General features: G+C 35.7%; 2 protein-coding genes across 2 annotated transcripts in view; both read right to left on the reverse strand.

The window, feature by feature from the left end:
- On the reverse strand, positions 1-1,287 carry LOC146998369 (uncharacterized protein F54H12.2-like). Its single transcript, XM_085809676.1, has one exon. It carries the CDS (start codon positions 1,285-1,287, stop codon positions 1-3), a length of 1,287 nt encoding a protein of 428 aa, XP_085665802.1.
- Positions 1,288-10,600: 9,313 nt separating this feature from the next.
- The window catches only part of LOC118189905 (cytochrome P450 4V2-like), an 82,996-nt gene continuing 76,755 nt past the window's right edge, over positions 10,601-16,841 (reverse strand). Inside the window, exon 11 of the mRNA XM_035360617.2 lies at positions 10,601-10,966. Coding sequence (XP_035216508.2) covers positions 10,806-10,966 — 161 coding nt within the window. The 3' untranslated portion in view covers positions 10,601-10,805. The remainder of the gene's footprint in view (positions 10,967-16,841) is intronic.

Consider the following 16,841-nt stretch of genomic DNA (forward strand, 5'->3'; position numbering starts at 1 on the left):
TTAATAATCTGTCGTGACTCCGCGTGACTTGTCTATTTCAATTAGGTTCCTGTATTCAGCATAGACTATCAGGGTAACTGTTTCTGGCAAGGCCGCTGCAAATTTGATATCAATGGCTATGTTTCCGCTCTTATTTATGCTTACGTGGCTTTCATTAGATGCCATATCTGGAGTCAAATCAACGGCATATAATGTATACCCATCTTTGTATTCATCAAAGGAGATATTAATGTTGGGGCTTGAATGATATCGATTTAAATCTGTAAAGATGCTTAAATAACTTCGCCCATAAAATGTTTTTTCGAAATTGGGCTGATAGGGTTTGGAAGGTATCATCTGTCCCCCATTTAATATGCATAGGTAGTTTAGGTTATAGTGATGAAATTTAAAAGGATTTCTTTTGATGCTTCCATTATAGGCGGCATTAGATACAAAACCTAGAATGAGACGTGTGGGTAGCTGACCAATAAAAGTGTTTGCTACAGTTGTCGATTGCAAACCGCTCGATATTGCAAAACTTTTTATGTCAATCCTACGAATGGGCATCTTAATAACTTTTTTTTCTAAAGTATTTTCGTGTGCTATTAGGATGGAGGGAGCCACGCTGACTTTTCTCACGTATAGTTTTGCTAGCTGAATTCTAATTTTATAATTGTCGTTTGCCGACATCAAAGTGAAAACATCTTTATGCCTTTCCAGTTTAATGCGTACATTAACCCCGTTGAATAACAATTTCGGTTGAGTGGCCAAATCGAAGTGCAATGGTCCCACGAGGTCGAGGCTTTGGCTAAGCTTGCAACGATTTGCACGCGTTGTATAACCTTCGTTTGCGTCTCCCACAACATCATGCTTAGATGCAGTATCTTTTGCAAATAAGCCAGCACTCAGTAGATTATCTTGACCTGATTTGGAATAGAACAACAAACTTTCCAAAAGGGCTCTATAAGAATAATTCACTTGTGACGAAACCTGTTTATCATTTAAAAATATTGAACAGTCGGAAAACAATGTGTTTAAAATATAATTAACAGGTGCCACCCCGTCGGCGTCGGTGAGATTGGTATCGTTTTTTTTCGTTATTTTAAGTCGTGTGTGTAGTATCGTATACGCTAAATCCAAATAGTGTTCACCATTACCGCTAATGTAAAATTCTATGGGCGTCTTATCAGACAATGAAGATACGGGGTGAATTTCCACGAAGGAAGAGGAATCGATGCCCAGTTGTACGGCGACACCATTAAAGAGATCCAATTCGCTCTTAAGGCATATAACCCCCTGAGTTTCCATTACTATTAACCTTTATGTAAAAATATCTGCTTTTGTCTTACAACGCTTGCTCTTTGATTGACGATTTTTCCTCTTGCGCTTTCTTTTTATACCTTCTCCCCTCTGTAATTTTTTCAAAAATATCACTTTTTATTTTATTAGAGGTCTCACGTAACCTGCTCCGAGCAGAGTCCTTAAATGACGATCCCGCTGCAACATCTGACAAGACGTTCTTTCCTGTTTGCATCAACTGTTTGCCCAAATAACGACCGGCTCGAAGTGCCAACGGCGTAATGTATCGGCGAAAATCTCCAAAAAACCCATAACCTCGTTGGTGAGGTATACCTTGAAAGTAAACACCACCGCCGCCACCAACTTGAGCACAATAATAGGATTCGCACTCTTTCTGATTTAAGTGCATTTCTCTAAGGATGTTTTAAGAAAGTGAGAGGAAAGCTTGAAAAATCTTCAATTTATATAGTTTTCTTACGGCGAAAAGACAGGACTACAAATGTTTTTCCTCCCGTAAAGGTAATTTTTTTCCCGCTACTTGTTCTCAGTTCTATTTCTATCGTTTCCACATAGTGCTTTCGCAAAGGAAAATATATAGTTTTTTCATAATGCTTCACAATTTGATCATTTTTTCATTCACGCAGGGAATAACCCTTAGCAGCGGAACATGCACATCTCCAACGTGATGTGATTCGATTAAATCGCTGTACACAAAAATTTCTGTAATGCCCCCGTCCAGTTCTAAAGGATAGTCGCTTATATATTTTCCGCTCTTGAAATGGGTGTTGACGAATCCCAGCATGTCTGCCAGCCCTTTCCCAAATGCCAGCTCCGATTCTGGAGGAACCTCTAAAAACACTTTTGAATTCGCTAATTGTCTTAAATGTACGTGTTGAAATTCGCGAAATAAAGTTTCCGGTGATTTATATACGCCTGCGCTGACATGCAAATGTAAAGTTTCTTTTTCAGTCATAGTTACTTCGGGATATCCTTTAATTATAAGTTCCACAGCTTCCCCCTCCTCCACAGTTAGGGGCAAAAGCACAGGAAACTTTCGCGTTTGCGAAATTATAAGGTTTTCGCGGACGCCGAGTATCCTTAAAAGGGAGGATGCTCTTTCTTGAGTAATATGTTTTCTGACACCTTTATTTCTAGTTGGGACTTCGTCTGATCGTAGGTGAAAGTGACAAAATTTTCCAATTTAAGATCTTGGATATTTTTTGCTACGTCGCCAAAGAGACCCCTAGATACATCTGCTTTTATTAAGGTTAACGGAATCAAATGCAGTTTCGTGCTAGAAGGGCTCCTATTTATGATTGAAAATAACTGATCTTTGTTTTCAGCTATTGATCTGAATCTCATCACTTGAGATTTTTTAATAATAGTATCTTCATCTGGTAAGTAAAACATCTGTAACATTTTAGGAGCTTTTCTTTTAGAAATGTGTACTTCGAAACCATTTGCAAGAACCCAGCGAATACTCCTCCCTTCATGTTCTAGAACGAATTTCACAGCGTCCTCTCTACCGAGAATGGTACTAATTTTATCATTCAGTTTTGATAAAAATTCCTATAGAGAAACATCTGCGTTTACCGAAACTAAAACGCCATAATTAAATGATAAAGTATGGCGTGAAAATTTAATAGGAATGCTTTTCTCCACATTCCTAGTTATTACATAGTCATTGTTATACTCTCCCACATTATACCAATTTCGTGGAATAAAAATTTCAGTTAGACCTACTTCCCAAGAATCGTTCAATAACAGAGGAGAGGCGAGTTTTGTTCGATAAGATGATTGATTGTTTTGAGGGAAATACTGCATGCTCGCATTGCTGGGTAGAGTAACGTAGAATTCGTCTGTCATTTCATCCATGACGCTTTCACCCACGAATTAAACCGTCGATCAAAGCCTTTCCACTTGACGAAATATTCTTTCTTAGCACCGACACCTCTCGTTTGCAGAATTTTTTCCACTCTCCAGAAATCGTGAGAACTCTTTAATACTTTTTGTATCTCTTGTTCGTAAAACCTTCCTTTCAGAACTGTTCCTTTTAAATCTTTAAGCAGATATGTCGGAGGACTCGAAGGATATCTCTTATATATGACAAAAACCTCATCCGTCCAACTGGGCAAATAACCTTTGCGAAATGCTCGCCTTGTTTTAGAAATCCTCACCTGGTCGTTTACCTCAAATTTGTATCTCGGTTTTATGCTATAGCCATACAGTTTTTCAAAAATTTCACTTTCTAGTTCCGGCTTCACGTCGGCAGGTGCATAACCAGTACTACGATGAATACTCAAATTATAGCTTTTCAAAACTGATTTCAAGACATGCACATACCTGTAGGAATTGGTGTAAGTAAATATTCGATAGAGTTTAGATTTTAGCGTTCGATTAAATCGCTCTACAACACTCGCCTTGTATTCGCTGTTAGAGGCATAATGATGTATTCCATGTCTTCTAAAATAGTCACGAACTTTTTTATTAAAAAATTATTTTCCCTCATCTGTTTGTAAATTCACCACAAAATTTGTCTCCTTAAATAGCTTCTTAAATCCTTCGAGTACAGAATCTGCACTCTTCGATTTTAAAGGAATGGCATACCCGCGTTTAGAAAACACATCAATTGCTGTTAATAAATATTTTACACCATCGTTATATTTAGAGAGCTTAGACAAATCAATCAAATCGCATTGCATTAATTCTCCAATGCCGAAAGACAACACCTTCCGTCGTTTGAAATTAAAGCGAACTGGTTTATGTAACGTATAAGCATCCTGTTTCATTAACCATCGACGCGTCGTTTTCAACGGAAGTTGTGCGGCACGAGCCAATCTTACCACTCCGCCGTACGAAGCGGGGTTTTCTACATCGTAATAGATATTTTCTAAAATTGCGTCGGCATCGTTTAAAGCTCCTCCCATTCCTCTTTATAAGGTGCTTGACTTTGGGATCCCCCTCTTCTTTCCTGCTGTACTTTATATCTCTGCTGTTTTCTTTTTGTTTGATGATCGAAGTCTTTCACATTTGATGGGGGCCATCGAAAGACATTTTCCTCGCCGCTCGAGGATTTATTTTTCGTGAGGGGGTAGTGCGATGAGGTATCTCTCATGCGAGACAACACATTCTGATTCCCTATCCTATATTAATTTCTTCGATAGCCTTTAGAAATACATCGAAATGCCTTGGCTCTTGAGCATTTTTTATATTTCTCATTAGGTAATTAAAGAAATCCACCATACTGGATCCCTGAATCGTTTTACCGTCAAGAATCATTTCTCCGCGATCGTTCCATGAATAAAGCCTCGATTTTAATTTTTCGGCGACCAGAGGTTCCGACCAGAAATCTAGAAAATTTCTGGGGTGTTGATAGAATAATATCCCTAATAACAGGATCTTCCACTTGCTGGAATCCCTTCTCTTCTTTAGTTTCTTTCGCTTCATTCGTAAGGCTCACACGTATAGGTTCTGGTGGTGCGTGCACTGTTCTGTGATACCGCGTGATTAGTTGCCCCAACAACTTTGCTTTCATGTCGTCGGGTAATTTTGCTCTTTCTAATAACGTGTCTATGTCATCTTCCAATCTCAGTTCTGGCTTCTGAAGATGATAAGACGATACCAATTCTTCGGGTATGAGAGCCACTCTTTTGGCCATTGTAGCCCAAAATTGGGATTAAGAATTTTTTTTTACAGTCGTTTGCTAATAACTGGTCCTAAAATACCACCCAAGGCAGATATTATTGCCGGAGCAATCAATGGTAAAAAGCCTCCCGATTGGTTTACTAAAATTTTTTTTTCTTTTGTATGCTTTCGTGTTTTTTAGATAGCAACCTTAAGAGATTCTTATATTTTTTCAGCTTACGTACATTAACGGGGATATTTCCATTCAAAATATTTAAACAAACTTCGCAGAGAGATAAAATTTGATCCTTATTTGCAGTCTGTAACAAAGCACGTTTCTGCGATGGGTGGGAATGAGCTAATATTCGCAAGAAATGATACTGCTTTTTCAAATTCTTCTTCGTCATTTCGGACGAAATAACCACAGTATTCCGTCTTTATCTGGAAACAGATTTTCGCGCATCCGATACTCCTCCGATGTTTGAGGGTGTAAGTCAATAACTAAATAACCAAAGGGTTTCGTTGTTGCTTTTATATAAGCATCCGTCAAAAAATGCCAGTTCTGAGGATATAACTGTCGTCCTAAGCAACTAACTTGGGAGACATCTCTTGCATTTTTAAACAAAATGATATAATGCGCATTAAGACTAATGTCGCGCATAACCTTTAAACGAGGGAATAAGTTTTGTAATATCACTATAACGCTGACTTCACAATGGTGTGAGGCGGCAGTAAAAAGATCGGCAATTTTCTCATTTAGTCGATGCATCAGGTCATCGACCACTATCAAATCCCCTTTTTCGTATCTATCCGGAAGACCTTGAATGAATTCAATGTCTGGTTCTTCCCAAAACCAAGGTGCGGAATACCAATAACACCATTTTACTTTTCTGATAGGGGCTTCATATATTCGATTTCGTATCATTTCGCGTACCAACGAAGTTTTACCTGATTGACTCGGGCCAATAACCAAACAGGAACTTGGATGTTTGAATTTTAACATCGCTGATAAATTCCTTTTTTTTTTTTTTTTTTTTTTTCTTTAACAAAAATATATTTACATTCATCTAACCGTTTCCGATATCCGAGGACTCAAATGTCTATACATTTTGTCTGCAAAAACTGCATAGTTTCATAAATTCCCCCCCTCATCATTTGTACGCCAATTATATCGGCTTTCAACATATCGATATCTTTCCAAAAATAACGTATATCATAAACTGTTTTATTCTCTTTTACACATACATGCAAAAACAATTTTCGACCAATATAAACCGATTCCTTACAAGTAGAATTTCTTAAATCCACTTTCCCTTCACCCCATTCACAATTCCTCATTAATTCTCCGAAAAATATTCCTACGACGACTATTGTTATTGCCAAAAATAAAACGAAATTTATAATAAAAATACTCCATTTTGTTGCACTCATCTTGCATCTACTACTCTTAATTCTCACTTTCAACTCCCTTTTTATACTAAATATTTCCAAAAAGAAAAAAAAAAAAAAAGAAAAGAAAAGAAAAACGAAAATGCACAAGCGAACTCAAGACGACGAACCCAATGAATGACCTGACGTTGTATGGGTTACTGCTGGTCGTCTCCGACCCCCGCCGTCCAAAGAAGGCGTTTTATGAATGGTGTTGGTGGTGGGCATGCACTCACAATGTCGCTCCTGTCCATCTCCAACCCCATCCAAAGAACGTTCAAAAAACTACAAAAAAGGAAAGAAGATACTATTTCTAACCAAGGAAAAATCGAATGCGTTTTATGAATGGTGTACGAGGGGGACAAGCATTCACAACGTCGCTGCTGTCCTTCACTTACACCATCCAAAAAAACGTTAAAAATACTACAAAAAAGCACTCACAGCTGGTGGCTATCAAACAAAAGAAACCTACCGAACGACAACAAACATGTTCCAAAAGTCAACAACCGAGAGGTCAGCAAGCAAAACATAGTATCTAAAGCAATCCCATTTTAGAAAAACATAGTATATGACAAACAGTCTCGCCTACATTACCGCCTACTACTACATCCAAGTACTTTTGAAGGTCGACGGCACTTCCAGGGTGCAGGGATACTCAAATCCTAACTACTAAGGGTCTTTTATACCCTTCTAAAGTTCATCTTAGACATGGCGATAATGTCTATTCAAGGATTTACCATAAATTGAAACTTGGTTACCGGTAAAATCCTTACGATGATGTCCGAACAACAGCAGACCATGTCACAAGAAAAGTCAACATTTAGTCTGGCTTTCTGAAGGCTTCAAAACCTCACCGGCATCAGTTTGTATCATGGAGTTATTTGGATTTATTGTGGACACTATGCGGGCTTCCATGAAATCCTCAGTGACTTCCGATGGAGAAACCTCAGTAAATAATTTTCTTCAACAGTTAAGTTCCCATTTTGTACTGTATCCAGTGCCAGAGCCACAGAAAGTTAAAACTGCAACTGCCTCACTAAGAGTACAGGGTGCCAGCTGGTATAAATTCATTGGCAAATTTGTATACGGTGAGCCAGGGAGCGACATTATACATTTGAAACATTTGAAAACGCAGTCACTAAAGCGATCCCCATTGTAAAAGATAGGACCAAGAGCCAGCCAGAACTCTTTAGTAAGATCAGTTTAAAGTCGAGGAACTGGCTGATTTTATTTTGAGGAAAATCCCAATTTCTAATTTGTTGTATGAAGAAAGCCTGTTAGAAATTACACAAATCATCTTGCCAAAGTTGCTGTCTCAGATACAAGATTTCTTTGAACTAAGAAATCCAATGACTATTCAAGCTCGAAAAAAATTCGAAAGCAGGTAAGTGGCGGAATCATTTCAGAAAAGGTCTTTTATCTTTTCCTATGAAAAAACAATTAAATCACGACTTTATGAATGTATTTCTGTGGGATATAGTCTTGTTAGCTATTATGCAGTGTAACTAGATCTACTTCAATGTTAATCTTTGCAACTTCTAGCAAATACTTGAAGATGAATACAACAGGGGAAGAGTGTAAAAGACCTTTTATTATACCTATTTTTATACAATATTTTACAGACGGCGCGGACTTACGTACTTGCAGCCAACGACCACTTGCGGTGACAAACTTAAAAGATAACGTAGCATTAAATTAAAAAGTTGAAGAGTGGTAGGTATGAGGATGACAATGAGGGATAAGAATGAGGAAATGAAAGGGTAATGAGCTTGAGGAGGATGAGCATGAGAAAAATAAGCCTTAGGAAGAGCATGAGAATGAGGAATATGAGAAGGATGTTGAGGATGATGTAATCCTTGTGATAAGGATGCTTAGAAATAAAAGTTGATGAGCGGAAAGGAAGATCAAAAGGGTGAGGTTGAGAAGGAAAAGCATAAGAATAGAACTGATGACGTTGACGAGGCTACGGAGGAGAAAGAAAATAGAAAGCATGGGAAGCGGAAAAAGAATGAGGAGGGGAAGATGATGAGGATGAAGATGTTAAAGAGGATGGTAATGATGAGGAAGATGAGGAGGAGAATGATGTTAAAGAGAATGATTATTAGGACGAGACGAAGGATAAATAGCAAAATTATTAAAAAAAATTAAAGATTTTGATATTGATAATGATGATGAAGATGAGGAGAAAGAGGATGATGGCGATGAGGATGTTGAAGAGAATTAGGATGAAAGGATGCTGACGAGGCTGAGAAGGATGAATAGCATAAGAATCATAAGGATGATGATTAGGATCAGGAAGAGTGTTAAAAGGGTGTGGATGAGGAAATGCGGAATACAATTAAGAAGAGAAGTGTATGAATGAAGCTATAAGTACTATAATTAAGTTGTATATAAAAAGATTAGGTACCCAGAAGAAATCTGAAGATTTCTATTACGTGTCTGAGATCGTCAGATATAAGAACTAAAAATTAATTAACATTTGTACTGGAAAGGATGCTCAAATCAAAGTGGTAGACTCTGATTTGAAGGTACTTTACGTGGTGAAATGTAAAGATCGATTTCAAAACTACGTGCTTCGCCATTTTATTCATAATGGTTAAACTTTAATTTCTTATTTTCAAAAATATTTAACTTTGGACTTTTGTTATTTACAGTCACCGGTTGTTGTTTAAAACCTTTGGGACTTCAACGTTGGGGGTACTTTCAATTTAAAGTAAATCGCGTTTAACTTCAGAGGGCTGAAGAGTGTTTCAGATGCTAAACAGTGATCTAGAATTTGCGCAAGAGCTTGGAGCTGTAGTTATAAGTTACTGGACTTCCAGCTGTGAAAGGTTCGTTTTCATGTGGTTCAAGGAGGTTTGCGAAGGCGAATTTAGGAGACCTAAGACGCGCTCGGCAGCTTTCTGTTCATCAGCCTGGGCAACGTCTTCGAGGAAGAATGAGTTTCAACTTGAAATAAAACTGCATTTGCAAACAAGCATCTTTCATAGAATTCTAAACATATTAGATGCATAGAATGTATATTTCTATAATTATTTTATTATTCAATATTTTCTAATAGCTACTTTAAATTTTAGCACGATGTTTTGTACAGCGATACTTTCAGACTATAAACTTCCGAAATGAATTCATTTTGTAGGACGATGTTTTGCACCATTATTTAGAAAGGTTAAGTTTACTGCCTGCTTTTCTCGTATCGTGATGTTTTGCGTGTCAATTTTTTGTTCTTGCCATCTGTCTTCGTCTACGATGATCTTACCGGGCTGTCTTCGGCTGACACCGCTTAATGTAGTCAATGTAAGTTTGATATATGTTACAGCTAAAGCTCATACCTAATGATTTGAAGCCTGCGAGGGAGGTATTAGCATATTTATTTTATTTAATGTACCCAATGTAGTCTTTGTTTTTAATCATTTGCATCATTTACTCTTTCATATCCGTGGCCATTTTTTCTAAAATATATTTCACTTATATCCTTATTTTAACATATCATCTCCATTTAAAGAATCCATACAAAATAATGTTAGATAAATCTATAAGATTTAGAAAAGGCACTAAAGTTTCCGATCGTACATAATCGATAAACACTTTTTTTAGCCTCCCAACCGAGATAGTGGTGCCGTACCGACCACTGAGTGCCGTACCGAAGGAATCGGGTTCGAATCCCGGAAAAGGCATGGATGTTTGTAGATGTATAGTGTCTGTGCAGCATGGGAGCCCTTTAAATACACGTCTAGCCGAAAGTCCTCTCGAGAGGCCGTGGTAAGGGAAGAGATTGTGCGAGACACTCGGACCCGTCTCATCAAAATTGGGGACGGAATTGAGCAAAATTCGCACTATCACCTGTATGGTGCTCAAGGCTTTTGTTAATGATAGGAGCAATTTTGCATTCCTTGCCATGATGAATTTCGTGGGCTTGTTCTGATGTTACTGTCACACAAGTGAGATAAGTCACAACAATAACAATAACACTTTTTTGAACTATTGAAGTGAGATATCGTAGTCAATAATAAAACCTTTTTTGGATATAAATCAGACATTAGATAACAGCAAAATTTAAACGTTCACGAGTAAACTGAACTATAATTACTAAAATGTATTCAAAAGAAGAAATATTAAATTCGTCGTTCACGTAAAATATCTAAAATATGTGGTAGTAAATGCATTTGTGTGCACAGAGTTTAAATACACTTAATGAGAACTAAATAAAAAGTTCTTAAAATTTTAAATTATCTCCTTTACAATTTATTTATATATCCATACATTTTGATTACATTCCGTTAAGGACAATGCATAAGAAAACTTTCGGAATTATTAGCATCGTTTGAGTTAAAAATATTCGTCAATTTACACTCACGAAATATAAAACGTTTTAAAGTGTTTCTACACTAAGAATTAAATTAAGTGTTTAATAGAATGTCTGGTGGAATTGCAATGCATTATAACTAACATCACATCTAATTAACAGGAGCTAGTCATGCATGAGAAGAGAAACGCAGACGCGGTGGGTTCAAACACTTTAGGGTCAACGTCATCATAATGTTTATCTTATCCAATGGATCCAGAGTTGTAACGCTGAAGTTCCGAAGAACGTGGGCTAAAATAATCTTCATTTGGATCATTGCAAATGTGGAACCTGCAATAAGAGATATAAATTTACTGCCAGGGTTAATAATAAATTCAAAAAAACGTAATACATGGCAATACATAATTAACATTAAGTCCAAACACAGAAGCTCTATTGTGTTTTCAAATTTGTTAAGAACTAAGAAAAATAGTATATATGGAATTGAAAGGAGTTATCTTCTGCCCTTGCTCAGCATTGATCAGCACATCCAGTTAGCAAATGTAAGGTCTCGTTCGACTTCCGGACAGCCACAATAAATGCATCAGCATTAATTGCTTCAAAAAATTAATGACTCTACAAATAAACTTTAAGGTTGTAAAGGCATTAGGTTATTTCGAAGCAGTAGAGATGATAAATGTGCAATGCACTCGCCGGGACTCGAACCACGGACTTTTCGAATACGCGCCGAATGTTCTGACTACTACAGCACGAAGGCAGCTATGAAGGCGAGAGAAATACCTTATATAATCCCCCTTTTAAAGGGCGACTGGGGATTAGGGAACCCAATCGCCAAATTTTAGTGGTGGAGAATCATTATCCACCATCTTTTTTAGTTCGGGCGCTACTATAAAGACATCATGTTATTTTGAAGCATGAGAGATGAAAAATGAGCAATGCCGTCTCCGAGACTCGAACCACGAACCTCTCGAATACGCACCGATTGTGCTGACCTCTACACCACGAAGGCATGCTAAGAAGACGGGAGAAATACCTTATAAGATTATTAGTGGCAGTTTCGGTACAATAAAAGACATAATGGAAAGAAATAAAATATTGCATGCATTTTGTATTCAGGAAAAATATGTATATGTAATTTAAATCATTATTCGGTATTATTATTGATTAATTATGAGAATTAGTTTAATATAAAAATTCTGTATATATATATATATATTTTATTTTGAAAGTATGAAAAAAAAAGATTACATAAATTTCAAGGTGTTTAATAGAAGATTTAATGTATTTAAAACTAAATATATTTTTTAGAATTATCTACGTATGTTTTACCCTTTTCTGTTATTTCTGAAAACTTGTGGCAGAGAGAGCTCGCGGTCTTTCCTTAATTAAAATCAACCAATTTATTTTGCAAATATTTAAAAGTTTGAAAATAGAGTAGTGTTGGTGTATTTAATAACGGCAAAGCACACTAGGGCTATCTGCCAAAGGGGAGGGATGCCTTTCGTGGAGGACTTTCTAAGGGAAACTGGCTCGTATACACTTTACACATGGGGAAAACCCCGAAAACACCCATGCAGCCAGCCCGTTCGCGGGATTCGAACCTCGGACCAAACTACCAGTCTTCAGCAACTTTACCGCTCGGTCGCTGGTGAGCCCTGAAAAATAGAGTAGAACTTATAAATGATTTCTGATAATCGGCGCAGTTAGACTTGAAATCTCAGGGAGCGTTATTCTATGAAACACGTTCATTCAGATTTGATTAACAGAAAAAATAAGTTAATAAATAAATAAAGATGAAAATAGAAGTAAAAAAATCTGAGTCTTAAAATGTAATATTTGTAAATCAAACTAATATAAGAAAATAGAAAAATTTTTAAAAATCCGAAAGCTTTCAGATTTTATGTTCCGCCAAAAGGCGCTTTTTTCCATTTATATAGAAATTCACGTTTTGAGAGCATCTGGGCTAAAAATATTTAAAAAACAGCATATCTTTAGAATTTCCGATAGACAGTCTCGCATGCTGGAGATAAAAATATTTTATTCAAAGCGAGCAGACTGTTGCCACTGCTCACTTTGAAATCGTTGAGTTTTTTAATCAAAAATTTGTTAAAGTATAAAAAATATGAAATTAGGCAATAAAATAATTCTAAATTCAAGATTCGGGCTTCCAGGAGCCCATATTAGCGTTGAGGACTACCTTTGAGAATTTGATGGCTGTAGGTGTCGTTGTTTTTTCACAATGCGAGAAACATACATACATTCATGAAAATTCTTAATTATTTAATTTCTTTAAATATAATGGAGGGCGATAATATTTGGTGGCAACAAATTGAAAAGTGATATGGCCGTTTATCGTGATTCGACGCAAAATGCTGTTTGGAGACTAACAGCCCTTGTGGGTTAACAACCCTTCGGACCAATAAAAAATCATAAAAATACATTTACGTACAGTAATATCAGATCATTAACACAGCTGATACATTTCTGCAAGTGTCCTTTCGGAAAGTATTCATCCGAACAATGGCATAGTTAATGTTAAGGCTAAGTGAAATTTAAAGTAAAATTTCTCATCGACACGATTTTTTTAAAAAACAAAATTTGCTTCTTCCTTCTTCTAAGAAAAGGGAAAGGAAATATTATCTTGCATTCTCGAATCATAATACTATTTTCCTTTTCCTAGACCTCCATTCAGCATTTTCATATTATTCAACAAGATAAATTTGTCAAGTCACAGAGGATGAAATTTAGTATATGCACATTTTGACAAAATATTTATTAAGAAACAGAGACGTTTACATATGTTATTAAATTTACAAACACATGTATGTTATCATATATATTATTAAATAAATAATGATTTACCGATAATTAAATTTCATATTTCTTTCATATTTAGGAAAAATGAAAGTTTTAAGTATTTAAAATGCCTAAATTAGACAATTTACTTTATATTATATTTTTATTATAACGGTTTACGATTTATAAAAAATAAATATTAATTAACTAAAAATAGTTAATAATTTAGTGTGTATTTTTAAGTATATTTAATACTTAAAATGATTTGTACTATATTTATATTCTTATTTTAAAGTGTCTAGAACTTTAAAATTTTAGTTTAGTTTTAATATTCGACACAATAGTTGTTTCCTTATTTAGAAGAGTTTATTACGGTATACATTAGATTCATTAACTATGTTTACTACTGTATTCGACATGTTTTGTATTTAAATCAATTAAATATTTTGTAGCTGTTTTATGTTATTATTTGGATCTTGGGTACGTGGAAAACTGAGTAAATGCTCATGTTATTCCAGATTATAATGGTTGGGGAGATAAACAGACAAATAATGTTGCAATTTTTTTTTTTTTTTTTTTTTTTTTTTTTTTTTTTTTTTTGGTAGCTTAAGACAGTTTTAAATTTAGAAAATTGGTGTCATTGTTAATTCAGAAAAAGGCTGTTTCATTTGCTTCTGTCTTAAGCAACGGTTCCCTGAAGTTGGCAGAGAGATGTAAACTTTCGTACATATTTTGGCTTTATTTGCAGTATCTGTGTGTTTGTACCAATTTTGGTATCTTTTCAAGCATTTACGGCACTATTCCTCTCATTTCTGGACTAGTATATTTATTCATAGTGATTAAGTAAATAATTTTTCTTTTTATTTATATTATATTAGCATGCACCAGACTAAATATTTATTGCATTTATTTTTTATATTTACAATATATCCTTAATCTATACGTATTTACTTTATACTATGAAATATAATAATAAACGTTACGAGCTGAATCTTGTGGAGAGTCCGAATTTTTGAAAGGTTCATTTTGAATCACTCAAAATCTAGTAATAATGAACTATCAGAAAACCTCTCAATTAAGACAACAATAACACGCCGAATAAATACTAATTCAGAAGTCAAACAACAAAAATCAGCGTTAATTTACAAAACTTTCACAGGACTAGTTTCGATGGTTTTACCGAACCATCATCTTCAGCTGCAAAACCGCAAATGAACAAGACAGGAAATAATGTTTAGATAAGATAAGAAAGCCTGGACAAGAATAAGCAAGTGGCGCCATCTGTTGGCGAAACCAGAACTAAAACATAATTTCTCTAAAAGCCGAAGGCAAATTTGGATTGGAATTAGGATCGTTAACTAGAACAGAAAGATTTTTATGAATGTGAAATGCCTCTAGAAAATCCAGTTCTCCAATGGAAGATGTTTTTTGAATAATTTTGGCAGCAGAAAAATTGAAAGTGTGATTTTCGGACCAACAATGTTGAGCAACAGAAGACTTCTGTGTTTCCTTTTTTCTAACATATGCCTCATGTTCTTTGACGCGAAATTTTAAGGCTCTCTTAGTTTGGCCAATGTAAATTAAACCGCACTGGCAAGGAATCCTATAAATACCCCAGGAATTCATATCCGGAATGGGGTCCTTGAGTATAGAAGTTGGAATTTTATTGATGGGAGAGTAAACAACCCGAAAGTTAAATTTCTGCAAAATATGTGCAACTTTATAGCTAATTGATGGAAAGAAGGGAATGACAACAGAATTTTTATAATCTCCTAAAATAAGAGTGTGGCTTTTAGTGTGTTGAGATGAGAATTTTTTAACTGCTTGATTAATAATGTTGGGTGAAAAGCCCCTGTCAATAGCTATTGCTTTTAAATAATTTAGTTCTTCATCAAGGGCTAGTTTGGAGGAGCAAACTTGAAGAGCACGGAAAACATAGGAATAAAATGAAGCTAACTTTTGTTTAGTCGGATGACATGATTTAAAGTGTGGTGGAAGGCAAACCGATGAAGGTTTACGGTAAACTGTAGTACTGAAGTTGGATGTGTTACGTGTGACCAGAATGTCGAGAAACGGAAGAGAATTGCAAGTCTCAAGTTCAAAAGTGAACTGAATAGCAGGATCAATAGAATTCATTGTTGAAAGAACTCTATTTAAATCATCTTTATTACCTTCAAACAGGGTAAAAGTATCGTCTACCTAGCGGAACCATGCCGGGAAGTTTAAAGTTTCAAACAATTTTGATTCATAATAATGCATGTAGATATCAGCCAGGATGGGACTGAGGGGGCTTCCCATGGCTAATCCCTCAGTTTGCTTGTAATATTTGTTTTGGAAACCAAAATGTGTTTGTTTCAAACAGAGTTGGGTGAGAGAAATTAGCTCATCAATTTCGATGCAAGAGAAATGAAATTCGCGAAGTCTGGTTTCTAGACATCTTAATGCACCCTCCACTGGGACATTGGTGAACAATGATTTTACATCAAAAGAAACCATGAGTAAATTACGAGGAGAAATGTTTTTAACCTTTTTTACAAACTCTATTGAATTTTTTATGGTGTAAATGTTATTGTCTAATAGAGTGGAAAATCTAGAAACTAAATATTTAGCTAATGGATACGAGGCAGTACCTAAATTTGATACAATAGGGCGGAAAGGAATACCACTTTTATGAATTTTGGGAAGAGCATATAATCTGGCACAATTCGCAACAGATGGGATAAGCGAATGTTTTAAGTTGCTTGAAATGATTTGCGAAGATTTGATCGCAGTTTTTATTTTGGATAAGTCCGAAGGTGAAGGATCTTTAGGGATCGGATTATATGGTCCTTCGTTTAAGAGTTTAGTGACACCATCGATGTAAGTGTTCTTATCCATGACGACTATCTGGCCACCTTTGTCGGCCTTTGAAATGACAATATCCGGGTTAGAATGAATCTCGCGCATTGTAGCTCTTTCTCTCGCAGTCAGATTTGGTTTCAAAGGTTTATTATTGAATTTCACATTATGAGCGATAAGATGCCTAATCATTTCTTTCTGTGAATCTGAAACTTTACTGAACTTGAAAGCTTTTTCGATAGGAGCCAAAATCTTTGGAAGGGTTTACAGGTTTGTGAGAAGTTAAAATTATATTTTAGAATTCTCTCTTGTTCTTCTGAAAGACTAACATTAGAAATATTAACTATTGGCTTGATGTTTACAATGGGAAGATTTTTTGAACTACTTGAACTGGAAGACTGTAAAAGAAGTTTTTCGAATTTAACTACAAGGGTGTTTTTATGACGGTTAACTGCATTCTCCGTTCTAGACCAAGACTTTTGTTCAAGGGCAGTGAATTTTGGATATGTTTTAGCGAGTTCCAGATGAAGCTTATAGAGTTCATGTTCAATTTTGGACAATTGTTGACGTG

This window comes from Stegodyphus dumicola, chromosome 2, assembly GCF_044657685.1.
Source record: "Stegodyphus dumicola isolate Sdum_Otavi_A_Nest chromosome 2, ASM4465768v1".
Taxonomy (NCBI): domain Eukaryota; kingdom Metazoa; phylum Arthropoda; class Arachnida; order Araneae; family Eresidae; genus Stegodyphus; species Stegodyphus dumicola.